The sequence below is a fragment of the Adelges cooleyi genome, unplaced genomic scaffold (assembly GCF_023614345.1).
Source record: "Adelges cooleyi isolate 19-005CV unplaced genomic scaffold, UGA_ACOO_1.1 ACOO_flye_CR_arks_rails_tigmint_CR_PRNA_247, whole genome shotgun sequence".
NCBI lineage: Eukaryota > Metazoa > Arthropoda > Insecta > Hemiptera > Adelgidae > Adelges > Adelges cooleyi.
This window is the reverse complement of record NW_026095912.1, coordinates 10,903,531-10,924,496: the sequence shown is the minus strand read 5'-3', so window position 1 is coordinate 10,924,496 and position 20,966 is coordinate 10,903,531. Positions and strand designations below refer to the sequence as shown.

The 20,966-nt window shown below is 28.1% G+C and overlaps 3 protein-coding genes across 4 annotated transcripts; 2 read left to right on the top strand and 1 right to left on the bottom strand.

The window, feature by feature from the left end:
• The first annotated feature begins 3,779 nt into the window (after nucleotides 1-3,779).
• On the top strand, nucleotides 3,780-6,685 carry LOC126836568 (protoheme IX farnesyltransferase, mitochondrial-like). The gene is made up of 8 exons (XM_050570104.1): nucleotides 3,780-3,996; nucleotides 4,068-4,284; nucleotides 4,346-4,541; nucleotides 5,279-5,454; nucleotides 5,699-5,881; nucleotides 5,955-6,089; nucleotides 6,152-6,278; nucleotides 6,350-6,685. The coding sequence occupies exons 1-8, from the start codon at nucleotides 3,907-3,909 to the stop codon at nucleotides 6,435-6,437; spliced, it is 1,212 nt and encodes a 403-aa protein (XP_050426061.1). The 5' UTR covers nucleotides 3,780-3,906; the 3' UTR covers nucleotides 6,438-6,685.
• Nucleotides 6,686-8,331: 1,646 nt separating this feature from the next.
• On the top strand, nucleotides 8,332-13,884 carry LOC126836560 (protein phosphatase 1L). The gene is made up of 5 exons (XM_050570088.1): nucleotides 8,332-8,522; nucleotides 10,267-10,793; nucleotides 11,353-11,782; nucleotides 12,039-12,169; nucleotides 12,868-13,884. The coding sequence occupies exons 2-5, from the start codon at nucleotides 10,338-10,340 to the stop codon at nucleotides 13,267-13,269; spliced, it is 1,419 nt and encodes a 472-aa protein (XP_050426045.1). The 5' UTR covers nucleotides 8,332-8,522; nucleotides 10,267-10,337; the 3' UTR covers nucleotides 13,270-13,884.
• A 264-nt stretch (nucleotides 13,885-14,148) lies between these two features.
• On the bottom strand, nucleotides 14,149-19,238 carry LOC126836559 (zinc finger protein ztf-16). 2 transcript variants are annotated; one of them, XM_050570086.1, is made up of 4 exons: nucleotides 18,906-19,238; nucleotides 17,488-18,203; nucleotides 17,166-17,412; nucleotides 14,150-16,173 (listed from the first exon to the last, which is right to left on the bottom strand). In XM_050570086.1, exons 2-4 carry the CDS (start codon nucleotides 18,114-18,116, stop codon nucleotides 15,565-15,567), a joined length of 1,485 nt encoding a protein of 494 aa, XP_050426043.1. In that variant the 5' UTR covers nucleotides 18,117-18,203; nucleotides 18,906-19,238; the 3' UTR covers nucleotides 14,150-15,564. The 2 variants fall into 2 exon arrangements, with proteins under 2 accessions (XP_050426044.1, XP_050426043.1); XM_050570087.1 differs by lacking the exon at nucleotides 18,906-19,238 and having other exon boundaries at nucleotides 14,149-16,173.
• Between the last annotated feature and the right edge of the window lie 1,728 nt (nucleotides 19,239-20,966).

Genomic DNA, 20,966 nt, shown 5'->3' with positions numbered 1-20,966 from the left:
TGGCGACCCACCACAAAATCATTGATTGAAAGGATGAGGAAAAAAGGGGGCAAAAACCTCCAGCGTTAGTGTGTACACTTGTGTGTAGATGGCGTTTTCTATGCGCGGGTAAAATAGAGTTGGTCAATGTCCTTGGTTAGTTCTAGAGAAAACTACTTTATTTTAATTATACAAATATTCAAGAAGACTAAAAAAAAAAATACAATTTTTCCTTATGGTTGTACGCGATACGTATTTCAGCACACAAACATTTATAAAATACATTATATTATGTGAGGCGAAAAGGCAGAGGGATCTCTTGTTGCAAAAATCAAATTTTGAGTCATTGTTTATTCCAAATTGTGAACATTTAAAATACTATTAACTTGAAATTTGGCCGAGTTCAATTTGTTTGATAATTTTTCGGAAATTTTCGGGTTTTTGTGCACTTTATATTATATTTTACAATTTATTTTCCCTAGCAAATCCTAGATATTGTGTTAAATACCCGGGCCCCAGTGTCTCTGAGGCTTAGGGGGCCCGGACCGCGTTCTGACTTCTTATTGCCGAATAAAAACATTGTAATGTTAATGGGGATCCCTCTAAGTTCTAGGCTCTTTCAGGGAAAAAGATTAATAATATTTTCTTGAGTTTTTCACTATATTAGGAGTACTATATGATATAGTATGCATATTATTTATACCCTACAAAGCTTCATTGCGAATAGCGATATTTAATACATTTAACATGCATTGACGGTGCAATGTTTTTTGACTTCCCAAGACATTAAATACTATCAATACTCGTACAATTCAAATCTGCCTCGAAAAATCAAAACTTAACAGGAATTGTACAAAAAACATGACTCGAGAGTAGACTATTCTGACCAGTTTTACCGTAAAAATGCATTGGTACAAAATTATAACTTCGTTTTAATTAAAAAATGTTTGGCCAGAATTATAGAATTAGAACTCCATTATTACTATGGTTATACGAATATCCTCTCCTAGGAATACCTTACCTAGGAATTCCTTTTTTATACCTTTTGGCTTTTGCTTGCCCATCAATGCTTTGTAATTTCTTTTATTTAATTTTAATTCCTTGATTCTTAGATAACAACAGTTTTTCACTTTTTTATTCGCGAATCATTCTCCCGCTGATTTCTCTTTTAAACTTTCTTCTAACTTTTAAGCAGTACTATATACTATAACAATTAATCTTAGAGTATATATACTAGTTTATATGATATTAAGTCGTAAGGAAAACTTGAGTGTATCTATAGAAATTATAAATTTAAAATCAGTAAAAAACAAATAATATCTGTAACGGAGTATGTGTAAATGTTGGTCGTTGACCGTAATAAAAAAACATAGATGGTATAGGAAATGATCCATACTATTTCGGACGTAAATCCGTGCCGCAGCCGCAGCTGTTATTGAGGAAGAGGCAACGGGGGGTAAAGAGCTCCACTCTTGACGCCGCGCCGCGCCGTGCCGAATTACCACTAGAACGCGTAGCACGGTTTTTCTTTTTTTTACGTATAACCTTAGTGATTTAAAATTTTTTTAAAGAATATTTACAATCTATGCTACAAGGCATAATAAGCAAACAGTAACATTAACTGTATATATATAGAAAAAATAAAACCGTAATAAAATATGAAAAGGAAGGTCATCCAGTGATAGAACCCAACGTGATTTTTTCCTAATTATTTTTAATTAGATTAATTTTTAAACTGTTAGATTAATAAATCTCGACACCCAATATCTTCGGGGTAAGACGTTTTGAAATGTGCAATTGGATGCATACCATGGGGCGGAAGAAATAATACGTAGAGTAATGGATTGGAAGGACTGTAAGCCGTAAGGTACGAAGTTGGGATGGTTTGCCACATCCTCAAATTTAGATTGCATAGCTGCCCAAATAGTCCTTAATAGGGATTTCGAGTTTGTATATTATAATCTTAGTATGGAAAGCTAGTTTTGATTTAAGGATTAGTCGTAGTAAATGGAGTCTGCTGTTAAGGACTTTTTTTTTTAGATATTATGCGAGGGCCCCAAGTTAAGAGGATTCGATACCGACCATTTTTAAGGAGTTTTGTATAGGCAATATTTAAGAAAAAAGTGGTTTTAATACATTTCGACCGTGTCAATTAATTGACCGGTTAATTTGTACAGGCTTCATGGTATTATTTTTAATTTAAATCATTTTGTCTATGAGTAAAAGCCATTTTAGTTAATATAATAGTGTAATTATTTTTGTCCATCGCACAGGCCGAACCAGTGATCCGATTAGTAATCTGAAAACAGATTTGAATTCGTTATGAAGTTTACTTGGGATCCTACAAGCTATTTTTTCGATATATTTTTCTTACTACGACTAAGAAACGTTTGAATATTTTATAAAATTTCAAATTTTGAAACCTGTTTTCAGATTAGTAATCGGAATTTGGATCACTGGTTCGGCCTGTGCGACGGACAAAAGATATACTTTTATATTAACTAAAATGGCTTTTGCTCATAGAAAAAATTATGTGTTTTGACTTAAAAACCGCCGGTATCTAATCCTCTTAATAGTTTGTTGAGTATGACACCCAAGATATTTGACTTCCGAAGATATCGGGATAGGTATTCCTTGGAATTGGGGAGGGACGAATGGGATTTTTTAAACATAAAAGGAACATATAATGATTTTTTAGGATTAGTTTTAATTCTCCATTTATTTTAAATTATATTTAAGTGCGTTTGAAGAAAATTGGAAGTTACTTCAGGGTCATTACCCGGGGAAAGTATTGCAGTGTCATCTGCATCTGTAATCTCGTGGGATGTACGTACGTAGCAATAATTGGTCTTAAATAATTTGTGCACAGTTTCTCTTTGGTATTTCTGGACAGTAATCTAGAATTAACAACGAGACCATAGCGAAACACGCTTTGTTAGCAGACTTCAGGCGTAGTTCAATTTCCTCGTGCTAGGTAATTTGGTTAGGTACCTACCTAAAAACAATTTGTTTAAGGAAATTATGAAAAATTTAACACTTAAGTGATAATTGTCCGGTGAATGTTTTGTGTATTCAGTGAATTTTAATAATGTAATACTCATTAAGTAACAAAGCCGTTAACTTAAGGTTTTTTTATAACAAATTTACAAAATGTTGCATCGTCCGAGAAAAAAAAAAAAGCTGTAGATTTATTTTTCACTTTTTTGCTATAAGGCATACAAATCTGAGGCATTTAAAAAATAGCACACAAATTAGGTGATCATTTACAATGAATATATATATAATATATAGTGCTCTAAAAATGATTGCTCAATGTAATTAATTTTTTCACGTATGACATGAATGAGTTTTGAAAACAAGCATAATTTACATTTTAGGTCACTCCCATTTGATTCGAAATCCTGTCCATTATATGTGTATGTTTTTACTCTTAAAAGTCAGTTGGGTACATTTTGTTTTTTTTTTTAGTCATAACTCATTACTTAAAATTAATTAATTAAATTTTAAAATACATGTAGTCCGTGAAGCGGGAACATAGACATATTTTATAATATATGATGTATATGTATATGTATTCATAGACCTATAAAGAATATTGATATTTATAGGTCTGTGTATGTATTATGTATCGTATATTCGTATAACATGTCTATAAGCGTGAACATGATCTTTCATCTATCTACTATCTAATCTATTATCTCTGAACTCTTATCAACTTTAAATTGTTTTATTGATAAGAATAAGTGAAGAGACGAGTGACCTTGTCCAATGGCATTACGTATATTTATCACAGATTAGGTTTCATTTAATTTGTGATTACAAATTTTAACATTTGACTTGACGTTTAGACTTTAGGCTTAGTTTTAACTTTTATTTAACATTTGTAAACGTTAAATTTGTAAATTTATTTAATTTAATTTTCATATTATGCGGTTGAGATATCTTACAAAATGCTGTTTTCTCTATCAAAATCATATCGATGCGTCCAAATGTATGGCGTGCCAATTTGTCCGTCAAGTAAATATTGTATTTTTTATTTTTGAAGTGTACCTTTCGTTATTGTATTAAGTCCTAATTTGTACTCGTAGATTTCTCAGTCATCAGTGAAACCAAACTCATCACCTTCAGCCATTCTTATTGATAAAAGTATACCTATATTGCCTGTCATTGGGCCAGACTCATTGCGATCAACAGATCCTGCCCTCGATGCCAAGAGTGTTGACAAACTAAAATGGTTGGAAACGAAAATAAATATCAAAGACTTACACCTTCATTATTTAAAATTATCTAAAAGTCGATTGACGTGTATGTATAAATGTGTATTTTACATAACTATTTCTACAATCTAATTTATAATCTATTTTAGCGTTAGTGGTAATGACAACTCTAGCTGGCTATACGATGGCGCCCGCTCCATTCGATCTAGCTACAATGGTACTTTGCTGTACTGGCACTGGTCTAGTGTCTGCAGCAGCTAATTCTATTAATCAATACCACGAAGTTCCATTTGATTCTCAAATGTCTAGAACAAAAAACAGAGTATTAGTCAAAGGCATATTATCGTAAGTACTGTTGCATTGTGGTAATATTTTATAATGGTTTAATGGTGATTGATAACAAACTAATTATACTAAAAAACAAAGGTTTTTGTATATTTTATTAATAAAAAAAAATAGTGTGTCAAATTAAAGTGTTTATTCTTAGGCAGCACAACCATGATGGTCAATTATAAATATTTGTCAGAAAGTACACATTATAAATTATAAATTTATTCTTCAATCATTTTACAGTGTAGTAAAATTTTTACACACTCGTTATCTTATTTGTCAATTGAATAGTATTATTTATGATCTGAACAGCCGATTTAAGCTATTGACCGCATGTTTTATAGTTAAAACATTCCAGCAGACACACTATTAGCTTTAATAAGAGTAGTTGTGCGTTAAACAATTTACAACAATTCTAATATGTGGTAATAATCTTGCATTTATTAAGTATTAATACATTTACTTAACCATAATGTTTATGGCATACACCTTAATAAATTAACAAGCTTTTATTTATTAATATCATAGTAAGTTAACCTTAATTAATAGTTAGTTATCCTGTTAATAAATAAAACTATTGTGCTATTTACAACAGAGCACTCACTAAGAAGTTTAAAAAAAAAAATCCAAGGACATAATTTTTTTTTTTGTTGTACCATACAGTTATAATTTTATTAAACCTGCCTTTTCAAATGTTAATAATAAAATTTAAACAATTATTTTTTTAATTTGATATTTTTTATTTTTTGTAGACCATTACATGCTCTTATGTTTGCAACCGTAAGTGGATCATTGGGCTTAGTCACATTGTATTATGGAGTAAATCCTGTATCAGCTGCTTTAGGTGCAGCAAATTTATTTCTGTACACATCGATTTATACGCCCATGAAACGTATTAGTATTGCTAATACTTGGATCGGTTCAATAGGTACTAAAGTATATATATGTATATGTATATAGTTTAATAATGCTACTACTTTTATCAACATATTAGCTGCGATGGGTAGTGCCGGAGGTCAAGTAATCGAATTAGGACCCCTAATAGTTTATGTACCAAATTATAACAATTTCGTTGTTATATTTTGTAAATAATTGACATTAGTGTACTTGACTTTTGACAACTGCCTGTTTTACAAAAAAAAAAAAAAAAAATGTTTCGTTATTGTATGTAGTTGGTGCGATTCCACCATTAATGGGTTGGGCTGGCTGTACCGGCGGCATAATTGATTCTGGCGGCTTATTATTGGCTGGCTTGTTGTATGCGTGGCAATTTCCTCATTTCAATGCTTTGTCTTGGAATTTACGACCAGATTATTCAAGAGCCGGTTACAGAATGATGGCGGTTACAAATCCAGGTAACAGTTTTTAGGTTTTAGTTTTTTCCAAAGTTCTTTGGCCTTGAACAATCTCATTTTATTTTTTTTGCAGGTCTGTGTAGAAGAACAGCATTGCGATACACCATCAGTATATTCGGCTTATGTAGTGTAGCTCCATTATGCGATCTCACTAATGTATATTTTTCAATAGCTGTTGCACCATTAAATGCCTATTTTATATACCTAGGTGAGTTGAACCATTAACAATTTCAAATTATCACATGCTAATGACTGGTAATTGATTGACAGCTTGGAAGTTTCATCAAGAGTCTGATAGTAAAACTTCTCGGAAGCTTTTCAGGTTTTCTTTAATTCATTTACCCGCCTTAATGATTTTGTTACTAGTCAATAAACATGGCATGTGGTCAGAAAACAGGTAAATAGTACACAACTATTTAGTTGTATATCATTAATCTCACCCATGAAAAATCTATATTATGTTTATAGAAACGAAACAGAAAACAGCGAGTTTAATTCAACAAAAAAAGACCAGAAGAAAATAAATGTTATTTTTAAAACTCCTGAACCATTATGATATTTGTTCGTACTGTAGTATCATTGTTGTTGTTAATTTTTTGTTGACCTTTTTCAATAAGGTATACATTATTATATTATTTTTATGTATATTATAATAATAATATATTATGTTTTATAAGCAATACTGAAAAATTTGGTCTGCTTGACCGTCTAAATGCTTTTCACATTAATATTGCATAAGAAGTAAGAACAAATAAAATCGTATTTAATAATTGTCTAGGCTACAAAAAATCATTGCTTAAAATATGTATATTGTAATATCGTCAAAAATACATTGATAAAATAGAATTCCTATATGTGAATTATGTTTTATTACAAAACAGATAATATGAATGTTTAATACTTTTATAAGTGTACGAATTCCCATGGCATACCCGTTCTCCATGAATTCTATCATTTGTTTCCTAATGATATGCTACTGATTACCCTAAGCATACAACTATTGATACTTTTAGTTTTAAATACTGTAACTGATATTTATTTTCCGTTAAATACTTTGTGATAGATTAAAAACTAATAATTATTATTTTCACTTTGAAAGTCAAGAATTTGAATTTTTTTTTGAAAACATCAAATAACTAAGCAAATTTCAAGTTGTGTAACGAACCATTTTTGATGTCTTAAAAATATAGATTAGTTTCGGCGAACTTTTGTGGAGGTGAAATCTTCTTCAAAACAGCTTAATCCATTGATCATTTTGTTCTTGGTTTGATGTATATAACTGTTGTAGCATTTTTTTTATCTATATATATATATATAAATCGTAATAAATTATAAAGATAGCAATGCCACTTTGTTAAGTGCTAGCTAAATACTCAGTCAGTAGGTCAGCCATGTAAGATGTATTAGTGTAACCTATAGTATTTACTAACCATTAACCTACTAAAGTGATTAAAATTTATATATGAATAGTGAGCGAATATTGAATACGTTATATATTCTGTACCTTTTGGTCTAAATGAGCCAATCTCATTTGTAACTTTTGCCAAATAAGTTTAAGTTTTTTTTCCGGCGTTAACTGATTTATAAGACTACATATACTAATTCAGTTTTTGTTCTGAAAATGACATTTTCACAGAATGTATAGAGCGAACTAATTAACACGTTGAGTGGTCTTAGTTAAAATTCTACTTTTTTTTGGCAAGTTTAGGCTCTATACTTAATGTACATGGACATATCTGTTTACATAAAGTACCAACTTTCAAAAATAAAGAAAAGTTTAATAAAATAACAAAAAACAACACTAAAAAATTGAAAATCAAAGTAATTGAAATTATTTATTACAATTTTCGAATAAAAATTTAATGTGAAATGAAATTAAATGTGGGGTTTATTCGAATAAATGTAATAGTAAAAATATTTTTTAGTTTAATTTATACTTTTATTAATGCATTTCTAAAAATTGTTTTATTTTTACCTAGCAAGTGTTTTCTGAGCATCTAAATTAATAAGGAAATAACAATATTTATTTATTTTTATTCTATTATTAATTATTATTTTTTTTTTTATTTATTAAAGGTACACTATATATATACGTAACTTCATCTCATATAGATTATAGTATTTACTATAGAGTATATTATATAGAGTACTTAGAATAAATCAATGAACATTACAGCTATTATTTAAATTTCTATACAACACTTTGAATAGTTTAATAAGAAGGCCAAAACTCAAAGCTCCAAAATAATAAATAAGACCCTGCGACCCACTGAACTCAATATTTATATATTATACTATGTAATATTATTAATATATTATTGAGTTCAGTGCTGCGACCTGCGTAGTGCGTAGGTTTGAATGTTTGATATCAGCGGCGCAATGCGCATGGAGGTAAATTGCTAAGTAGGGTAAAGATCTGGTGATTGTAGTAGATATAAACAGTACTGTTATCTTCCAGTTACTTTGGTTATCCTAACATTGTGATAAGTGATTTAAATGGTTCAATTTTTTTCCCCCTTGTTAGTTGCTAATTATTTTGCTATACTTTTTAACAATCCCCGCTTAGAAACAAGTTAATGCTATACTTATATCCATGATCACATAACGAATAATAATGTTCACTAACATGAAGTACTTAAGTGTAAGTATCATTGTGTATATCTTAAATTAGGTATAGATATAAAATATATTGTGTATAACTGGTGAGAAATTTTTGGTCGGCCTAAAAAATTATATTTTTCAAACTAAAAATGCTTTTGTATTTATCGGTCTTCAACACGTCTTACATTCCCAAATTAGTTTTTTTTTATTGGATTATTTTAGACATTATATTGAATGCTCCATGTGACCTTCATATTATATCAAAATGTATCGTTATTTTTCGATGTATCGAGAAAAATATACTGTTCTGTAACATCGATTCAGCTTGGCCAGTGACATTAAATTATTTAAGCTTTATGTAAAATATAGCAAGTTGACACTACCCGCAAAATGTGTTATTAGCAAACTGCAGTGTGTGTTATTATTATAATTAGCCGTGAACTGTTTTATTCTTCATGCCATTATCGAGCCATAGGTGCAAATTGACAGCTGACTACAACTCTAGTAGAGCTGTGACTCACACTAAAGCACTAAGTCTAGTTCGGACAATACTATAACAGAACATATATTTTACCATTTTGATATGATGCACAACATATTATAATTTTATAAGTATGTCAATACAACCAGTCCACTCTTGTCTATCTGAATTAAACTTAGACAAAATCCATCAACAAGATCCACTAGCTTAATTAATCCGAATCACCCCTTGTTTTATTCTGCCGCAATACGTTGTGTTTACATCTTTCCAAAGCTGAGTGTTGTATTGACGGTATGTCTGTGCGAGTTTCCACAAGTTCGTGCCTACTGGTCAATTTTTTTCTATTTTATATTGTACTACAACAATGTTTATGGTTACACTAAAGTAGACACAAATTAACACTGACCTTTCTTGCAATAACACATTAACTCTGGCACTGACCAAACAAATTTCACATGTTTTTAATCATCTTGCAACATTGATCTCTCACCTCTCAACTAACTTTAACATATATGTATTATGACTAATGAATAGTTAAAATTGTATAATACAAGTTTACTTATACCATATTAATTAAATTCTAACTGTTATATGTTTGATTCATTTTTAGCTTAGTTGTGTAGCTGAAAAGGTTTTGTTTTTACAATAATGGGTATTAATTTTATTTTATTTTTGTGTCTGAATCCTTGGTATCTTTTATCTGCTGAACTAATTCCTCTGTGTAGCTACTCTATAGATCAGAAATCGTCGTATCTGTAAGGTGCTTTATACTTGAGCCCTAATTATATCCTCCATCATTACCAAAGTATAATTATATGCACATTATGACTTTTACAGCACTTTCATTGATTTTTGATTTTCTGTTATCTACTGATTCAAATTAATGCGTTTATTGTTATCTACTGATTCACATTGATGCGTTTATTTAAAAGTGACTATCCCTTTTAGTTATAACAACTTAGACCTGTGACCTCCCCTGTCCTAATATACTCCATTCTCACTGTACTTTTATGATAATCATTTAATTTTAATACAAGCAGATATTTTTTTCCTGTTTTTTTTAAAAAAAAACTTATTCAGGACATTATTTGAAATGAGTAATTTTGTTAAGCAGCAATTTACATTATAATTTGTTTTTGTTAAGTATTATTGTAATAATGCATTGAATTATTAACGAATAATAATATTTTTATAATACAAATTTTAACATTTCTTCTTGGATAAAATTAATTTTTTTATTAACATGTGTTTGAAATCAAATAATAGTAGAATGAAAATAAAACGTCGTTTGCTTATTTTTCAGGACTATTGAAAACTTGATATATATATACATATTTATATGGTGGTAAGTAATAGTATATATTTTCAACTGTAATGGATGACTTAGTCGAAGACAAAATTATATATCAAGTTTATTTGTCACATGTGAAATTATTTACATCTAAAATATTGTCGGCTAAATCTAAAGTTATTACCTTAAGCAACATGTGGACCTACATTCGATTCTACTTAACTAAGCCAGAAACAATATTATGTTTGGCGTTAATATTTTGCTTATTTGCTTTAACTGGCAATGTCTATCAGTATATGAATGGATTTCTAAAAAAAATAAACCGTGGTATCAATTCGTTTGGAGTCAGTAATTTTCAACAGTTAATGCTAGATGAAAAAGATGCACTGAGCAAAAATTGGTCCTTTGATGGAAAAAATGTTGCTTTATACGCTATTAAAGGAAGACGTTCACAAATGGAAGACAGATATGTTATCAAAACTAATATTATGGATACTGGTATCTCATTATTTGCTATATTTGATGGACACGGTGGAGAAGTAAATATATTTTTAATATTTTATTCTTATTATTATGGAGGAAAATAGGGGCTTACCCACCAAAATATAAAAAACAATATGCCTGTAGCCCTCTCAATATTGTTTATGTTTTCTATATGAGATAATGACACATTGGCTAACTGAAAAGTTTATAATATAAAAAATGATTTGCTAAAAAATAGATGCTTTTTGTAACCAGTCAACAGTAATATAATATTTAGTCTAAATCTAGTATTATATAACTAAATTTTTATAAATGTACACGAAAAAACAAAAAAAAGTATTTTTTACAAGAAAATTGAAACCTTACATGACTTGGTCCTATAATGGCCCACAATTAGTTCCGACTCATTATTCTTATTGAGGAGGTTTCTAGTAGCCCTATATAATTCGCTTGAGCTTCTTATAGATCTTACCATTTAAAGTGAAATCTGCTTATTATACTTTTGAAATTATTTTTCATGCCATATTTGTATCAACTATTATATCTAATGTTAAAATAATGATAAATCTACAAGTTTAAATGTAATATAATCTAATTTATTTTTTTTTTTTCCAGTTTGCCGCGGAGTACGCAACTACTAATTTAATGCCGAATCTTATGAACAAAGTAATTGAGATAAAAAAATTGCTCAACGAAAAAAATATCAATACAGATGATAATTATAAATCCTTAATATCAAACACACCAGAAAACTTAACTCCACAGATGAAGCCAAAACTCACTAAACCAGAAGGATTGATGGCTTTGAAAGCCAGACATATGAATTTTACAGACGACAGTGCAATTAAGGGCAGATTAAGTTTTAATATAAAAATGGATTCATTAAAACTTGAGGCATCAAAAGAAAATGATACTGTAGTAATAAATCCATCCACGTACTTGTCAAATGATGGAAGTATAAATTTCTCAAAATTATTAATTGATGAAGTATTAGCGGCTGACAAGTTGTTAATTGAAACGGCAAAGCGTACTTATGATATTGCAGGTCACTATTAATAATTCTATCATTGCTTATGTTTAATTTTTTAATGAGTAAGGCATCTTAAAAAAACATTATTTCTTTCTTAGTAGATTCTATAGTTTTGAATAAACAGCAATTGTTTTAATAATTACAATTTTGAATTTTGAAACTTCCTAATTTAAAAAATAGTTAAGTCAATGGAAAAAGATCAAACTACTAGTTATAAAATCTTAACTTTATTAAGTAATATATTTTACATTTAATTTTAAATGTATTTCAGGAAGTACAGCACTTATTGCTTTGATTGAAAACGATACATTGTTTGTTGCCAACGTTGGAGATTCTAGAGGTGTTATGTGCGATAAGAAGGGAAACGCTATACCTCTCTCGTTCGATCATAAACCACAACAAGTAAGTGTTGTACAATCTAAATCAGATTTGAGAATTATTTGAATAATTTTTTATCTAAATGAAACGATAAATATTATATTTTATCTAATAATTTTAATATTTATGACAAAATTATTATAAAAATAAATAAACAAAAATGTGTTCAATTCTATTAAGCAATTTATTTATTATTACTTATGAGTACATTTTTGTATTGATTATTGAATTTATTATTTATTTGAATGTCTAACAATTTTAAAATTTCTATAATTTTATTGAAATGCTTTGCAGTTTGTGTAAATATAGAGCAATGTTGATATCAAAATCAAGATCGCTCAACCTTGAGACCTTTGTATAATTTGTTTTAATTGAAGTGCGCTTTTTATATAAAATTATAAATTATTTAAGAAAAAACTTTTTTTCTCCAAATTATTAAGTTACATTAATATTCATAAATACAATAAACATTTTTTTTATTTACTGTATATGAAAATTTATCTTTAATTTACTAAGATTATAAATTTGTCATAAATAATAAATAAACAGAAACTAAAAGACTATTTTCTATTAGTCTAAAATAAATGATGTATTATTCTATTTAATTTTGCCTATTACAGTCGAGAATAATAACAATAATTCCAACATCAAAATTTAAATATATTAAATTGTATCAATACACGTCAACTGTCTAATGTGATTTGAATAATTTATTTAATTAGATGCGAGAAAAGAAGCGTATAGCAGACGCTGGAGGTTTCATATCGTTCAATGGAGTTTGGCGTGTTGCTGGTGTTTTAGCTACATCGAGGGCACTAGGAGATTATCCATTAAAAGAAAATAAATATGTTATTGCCGATCCTGACGTCTTGACTTTTGATTTATCACATCATGACCCTCAGTTCATCGTATTAGCGTCCGACGGCCTATGGGATACATTTACCAATGAAGAAGCAGTTGAATGCATTAAACACCATATTGATGATTCGTTTTATGGAGCAAAATATTTAACATTACAATCATTTAATAGAGGATCTCTGGATAACATCACTGTACTAGTCATTAAATTTCCACCATCATGGAGTAAACAATCACACAACGGAAACAACGCAGGAAATAAATAAATGCACGTTTCAACAATAGTTCATATTTGTTTTAATGAAATACCTCAAATGTATACTTAAGTGTTTTGTTAACTAATTTTGAATATACCGAGTATTTGTGTAGTTCTAATTGAAATAATAGTTTTTTGTTTTGCTGGTTATTTAGTTATTGTTACGTTTATTAAATGAGAATTTCTATTGTACGTTAGTTGAAGTAAACATTATTATTTTTACAATTTGTATCCATTTATATAATATTTATGTAAATATATTATACTTCTTTGTACAACCTCCAAAATTGTTGGGTAATTATATTTTATGATACTCGATACAATCAATTGTAATTATGTTTACGGAGCCAAAATGAATATTTATTTTGTACACTAAATATCTTCAAAGTAACCCACCACGCACATGATGAACAATATTTTTATACTTATATCAATGTTTGTTATAATTTGTGGATAACTTCAAAACAAATTAAACTACAAATAATCATAACTCGACATTTAATAATACATAATTAATAAGTTCATTATTTATTGGACGGATTTATTATCATTTTTAACTTACAGCCACTTATTGAAAATCACATAATACACGTTTTGTACTTAATGCAAATGATATTCACTTAATAAACAATATGATAGTTACGTAGATTTTATATATAAATAAAATAATCAACACAACATAATTTTGTTAAAAAAAAAAATATGGAAATACTTTACATGTTATTGTTAAGTTAGAAATTGTATAGGTTATTAATATTTATCACATTATAGTCACAAAAATTAAAATACAATAAAATATATTTACTTAATTCAACATTGGTATTATTAACTTGTTTATTAATAATAATAGTTACATGACAAAAAAAAAAAAAATGTATAAAGTGCATGGTTAAAAAAAAAAATTGCTACCTAATTTATTATTAATAAAACCCTGAAATCCGTAGTATTAACTATTAAATATTCTTAAAAGAATGTTTGGGACCAAATTAAGTATTTACATATTTTATAATTTACATTATATTAAACTAATCAAATTGCATAGCGGTTTTACTTTTTTTTATAACATACAAAGAGTGTTGTCTCAAAGATAACATTTATTTTCACGTGAACTACATACAAATTGTATACATAGGAAAACAACAATTTTAATACAATAATGTGTTGAGTACAAATTACGTTTATGAGCAATCCTTTAGTTGCATTAAAATACAATTTATTTCATTTCTATAGTTATTATTATTCATTGCTTTAATATTTATTGGTATTAAGATTTTAACAAGTAATAAAATACTTATTTTATACTTATTTAAATAATTAAATGAAAAAAATAACATTACTTATATTTACATACTGACAAGGCACATTGGACGGATAACTTGTTTGTAAAATAAACATTCATATAATAAAAATAATGAATAAATACTAGTCAATTAACTATGTAAAATGTTAAATTTTATCAAATTCTTTAATAGGTACTTAAAAACTAAATAATAATAATTGTTTTATACAACTAAAAAAAAAAGAAGAAAACTCTTGAACAAAAACAACTAATCTGAAATTAATCACATAAAAACCCAAAACTGTCAACTGTCAACTGTCCTTTAAAAAAAAATAGGTAGGTATATTAATACCAATATGTTTTATAGTGACTATAAATGAAAACGTACAACTTTCATACCAGGAAAAATTATATTTGTACTATTGTAATTATATATAAAATAAATAGTCAATTAAGTAAATAATAATTACAACAAAAAAAAAAAAAAAATAAAGAAGTACGCTTTAGAGAAATTTTAATGTCAAAAAAACTAGTTTGAATATCCAGTAGCAAACAATACATTAAACACTCTACAAAAGAAACATGGAAAAATATCAAGCAAATTATTACAAATTTAAAACAAAAGTATTCATACTAAAAAAAGAATCATAATAGCATACTTTAAAATTTGTATAAAATATAGAATGTTTAATAAGTTGATAAATAAAATAAATAAGATAAACTGACAGCACAGTATGTTAGGTAACTCGTTATTTTGAGATACAGGTTAAGAACACCAATTTTTATACAGTGTTTTTATAATACTGAAGTTATAATGCTTTTGGTTAAACTTTATGTTTCAAAGAAATAATTACTTCCAACAAAAATGATAGAACCATTACTTCAATACACAATTTTTTTTGTAGTAACAATAAGTTTTAAAATTTTGTTAACACAAAAAAAATTTAAATTATAGTATTAACAATTTCTGAAGGAGATTTATTGTTTTCAAAAGGCAATCAGTAGCAATGAATGACTAAACATTATTCATTGATGATTTTTGCTTAACAAATGGGAATTGAATTCATACACGTTGCTACATTGTTCTCCGCAAATATTACATTTCCAAGGATTTGTTTCTGAGTGACACCCTTTGTGAAGGAAGTAAAGGGTTTGATCGGGGAATGCGATACCACAAAATGAACACTGCAGTGTTTTTTTAAAAGCCATACATTTCCAAAAATTTGGGTCGTTATTAGGTGGTTGCGATGATTCGGGTGTTTTAATTAAATTTATTTTTCGATTAAACTCATCACGCAGTAGTGATTTTAATGGAGAAAGTTTGATTAATGATGATAAATTTGCGGCCGATTGATAACGTCCCGATTCAGTTTCTCCATTATGGCTAGCGTTTAAATTGCTTTTTCTCGAAGGTTCTTCTCCTTGTTCTTGTTTTATTGGTATCAGAGAAACAGACGGTGTAATGGTACTTACTTCACCTTCTTGCCTGGTGTTGCCTGACAACATTGGTAAAGTGGTTAAGTTTGAATTTGAATCTGTAGACTGTGGAGAATTTGGACAATCGTTATCGGCGAGTACCACCTCTTCATTGTTGGCATTTTGAACATTGTCTCTTTTGACGCTATTGTCAACAATCTAAAACATAGTAAAAAAAACAGTTAATTAACTTTACTAATAAAAATCTGTTAAACAATAAACTACATATAGAATTATAATTTATTTTTAAATTCATTCTTATACGCTAACTAGCAAGGAGTTATGACAGAAATAATTGGTTATTAAGTTTGAGAATGTTGTATTACAGGCTGTAGTGCACACCAAGTAAGTGTAACTAAAGAAATAAAATTAAGTGTTTCTGAGTTACAATCTGTAGTCACATTTAAATACTCTTCTACATTTTTGTTACACACTTTTTAAAGTTATAACCAATAAATAACTTATGTACAAAACAACAATTAATACTACTTTAAAGTCACGAAAAATATAGTATATATAATTTCTTAAAAACAATGTCTCTAGGTAAAAATTGTATCCGATTGAAAATAATTGTTATTAAGAACTATTAAACTTCAATTTGTAATTTAAAGTTATTTCTGCTAACATCAATATGTGTCATATATGTTATTTTTTTTATTAACTTAAAGAGTCAAATAACAACAATAGATGATTTTAATTTAGTATAAATAATTTAAATAAATAATAAAATATTAATTAAGGTGTCATAAAAATATAAAAAGAGTAAAATGTCTAATTATTTTTAAGTCATAACTATTATTTGAATGTATAAAAAATGTGTAATATGTTAACATAACAACACGTTCTAATTTATAATGATTTACAGTAAAAACTCTATCCTATTTAAAATAAAATATGTAATATACTAGTGAAGCGTTGATAAATTATTTTTTATTTAATAATTGTAAAATAGAAAAATAATCCATCTAGAAACCATCATCTCATAATAAAAGAGTTGGGCCTTAAAGGCCCGTTAAGCTGATGATGATGAAGATAGAAAAAACATATCAGAGTATTATTATTAAAGTATAAAAATTAGTATCTGACATATTAAGGAAGTCTTATTCGTGAACTGAAAAGAAATGTGAAAAAAAAAATCATGTTTTACTTACAGGTGGGGAAATAAAAGACGAACACTCTAGTGGATTTGGTTCTGCCATAGATATCTCGACATGCGGTGTAAGAAAATGCATAGGTGGCGTAGCATTGCTTTCAGAACGATTACCACTAATTGATTCTCCGCTGTCACTGCATGCTCCACTGTTACTGATATTGCCACTATTGAAGTCAACAGTCAAATTATTTGTAGAAGTAGAATTCATCATTCCAACACCAGGATTGTCCAAGTCGATTCCATGTCTGCATTGTAAAACGTTCATTAAAATATTTACTACTTATATATTATTGTTGAAAGGCATAAAAAAATATTGAAACCTGTTAAAAAAGTGAACACGTAAACTTTTCATAGAACTCGCACGGAAATTACAAAGTGGGCAAGACTTGACCATGTCGTGTTGTCCTACGTGTTCGTTTTGAAAATGGGCTCTCATTGCAATTTGACGCTGAAAACCTCTATTGCAAATTGGGCAGTGAAATGGTAATGTTTTTGTGTGAGTAGTGAAATGTTCGGCTAAATGGTCCTTTCTAAAAAATCTCTTCTGGCATATTTTACATTCGTAAGGCTTAACACCTGTATGTCGCATTTTATGCCTTCTCATGTTAGCTCCGTTTGAAAATTTCATATTACATATATCACATTCAAACAATTTACGATTTGTTTGCGATTCATTATCATTATTGCTTTCATTTCCTTGGCAAGTAGCTATATGTGACACTAAATTGGATTCATTATGTGTTTCATAATTATCGCACCTATCACATCGATGAACAGAGGTTCCTCCATCTGAAGTCGTATCGTAATTGGAATGTAAACCACTTGTATCGTTTTCTGCATCACCATTTTCATCAAAATTATTATTGGAGTTATCATCATTGTTTCCAACAGATACATTGAATTCAGTTTTCACAATCATATCGGGAGAAAACGATACAACTTCAGACATGATATCGTTTGTATCTTTTCCTCCAATAATATGACTAATGCAAATATTTTTTGGATTAACATAAGCTAAAGTACTAGTTGATTATTTCTGAAACAAAAATTATAGCACGCAATTTAGCAACAACTTAAGATGTTATTAATCAAATCACATGTGTAAAAGTGCATATAAAACCAATAAATTTAGTACTGCCAAGTATAAAAAAAAAATAACTAATACAGGATAAAAATTAGTTACTTAAAACAATAATAGACTATACTTCCCATGACTACATTGTGTGCCATAAATCATAACGTATATATTGAAACTGTACAATTAAAATAATCACCAATTAAAATATTGAAAAAAATAAAAATGATTGACTAAAAAATTATAATAGATAAATATTATTACATAAATTAGCTAATTGCAGACTTATCATATTATGTTTAAAGGTCATGGCACACATCTGAATTATAAAAACAATCAAGAAAATAAACTAGTCACAAGTGTCTTCACTAATTGATTTAAAATGTTTTAAAATTAAGGAAATATTTTGTGTAAAGCACAATTTAAATCAATGATTTAATGATTAAAATAAAAACAGTACTTAACGTAATCATATTAAAATTTGTATTCAGGTAATTTAGTAGATTCATACATTATACGATAAACTGCATTGACAATATAGGTAATTATACTTCAAAACATTCCTTGCCTCAGGTTACTCAATCCTAAATAAGTTGGGCAAGATTATAGTACACTAAAAACTAGGTCAATTTCATGAAAAGTGGGTATTACTACTAGACTTACTAATGTAAAATTGATAATAAGGTACACGGAGTTGTTGAACAGCAAACGCGTCTATAGTGGTTTTTTCCATTTTAATCTATACAAAAAAAAACTCAGGAACTAATTTACACGTATATAATAGTTAAAAATGATTTTAACAAAAACACTAGTTTTTTGTGATAAATAAAAACCCATTAGGTACTTTCGTTTGTTTGAAAAGAATTATTTCAAGAATTATAATAAAGTAATGTTTACGTTACAGTCTAGAAATAGGTATTTTTTTGAATAATTTATTAGAAAAAAACTTTAATTGAACAAAAAAAGATTACAAAAACGTTCTAACTTTTTTAATAAAAAAAATCATAATTTGTTATATACAACCAGTGTATCCTTAAACACTAAATGAGTAATGAGTGATAATATTATACTACACTAGTGTAGTGCATGACCGCAATGGTGTAGTGTATGTACGAGCAAGGTACATTTATCAGGTGTTTGAACTCAAATATTATGTCCTCAGTACTAACTACTAACCATAATATTTGACCACTAGATTGTGTTGTATCCAATGGAAAATAATATTCCCAATTAAATATAATAATACTAACTCACACGATTAAGTGGACTCAGGACTAGGTAATCGAAGTAATATTAATGCTACCGTATCCTAAAACTGTAGATTGATATAATTTAAAATTTAGTAGTGCATCTTGTGCAATTAGTCGGCGAGAGGGGACAAGGGGTTTCAAGGAACAAGATTTGATAACAATAGGAATCTGATACAAATTATTCTTCAGTCTTCACCTGTATTTTCTATTTTCCATTTTTTTAAATGGGTCTACGAGTAATTTTCTCATTTTAGACCTCAATTTAGTAGCATAGGCATATTTACCTGAACATAGTAATTTTTTTATAACCCGTCTATAACTACACTTAGGGGCGTATTTAGATATTTTATTTTTGGGAGGAGGCTGAGGCACTTATTCCTAATAAAATCTCCACAATATTAAATTTCTACAATTCACATCCTATAGGCAGTTTTAATATAAAAATAAAAATATACCAATATATTATATTGGTATATTTTCAAAGTAAAATACCTATGTAGCTAGGATCTCTTCATAAAAGCTAAAAGGACCGTCGAATTTGGTTTTATTTAGAATTACATTAATATTTTAACGTAGAATAAGTAATTTATATAAACCGTTACTTTTAAAATTACGTTTTAAAAAAAAACAATTTTCAAGAAAAACATTTTCTGGGGTGTCTATAGGTAGCATCCATGATTAAAATACTTATAGACAATTACGCCTATGTTTTCTATCTAATAAAATTGCATTCCTTTATAAAATGAAAACATTAAAGCCGCGTATACACGGTTCACTCTGGACGATTTATATGGATCAATCATCCAAAGTAAATTAAAAATGAACAGTGTATTTAGAAGATATTTTATTGATGTATTAGAAATAATAATTAGTCAAATCAGTAGCTTAGTTACTAATGCAAGATGTTGTAAAGGAGAGGAGAGATGCCAACTAGTGTTGAGTTAAGCCTAACAGAACCGTATCTATAGAATAAGTTTTTCTACAATTTTGACTGGTTTTCGACCAGTTTAAAGGTGATTACAACAATATTAATTTTATCGACGATCTCGAACGGAAGAAAGGAAACACTTCAAATTTATGAGGTTAAATATTATGTTTAACTATTTTTATGTATTCATACATAAATATAAACAAAATACAAATTAAAACTAAAATTAAGATTTTAATTGTTATTATTTAAAAGACAAAGTTTACAAGTAGAAAACATCTAAGATATCGTTGTTTCCTATTATAACTCACTTATTATACTCTGACGTCTCGGCCGGCACCGATCCCAGTAGCTGCCTTGGCAACTTCGAGATGATGCAAAGATAGCTAAAATGAAATAGAGATGATGCAAAGATAGCTTAAAAGTATACAAGCACGTCTTACGTGGAAACGTGGTTGTTAGAGCTTTAATATCCTATCATCACGTAGGTTTACTACAATCAAATAAAAAAAAAAATAAAACTTAAAAACATTTAAAATATTTATA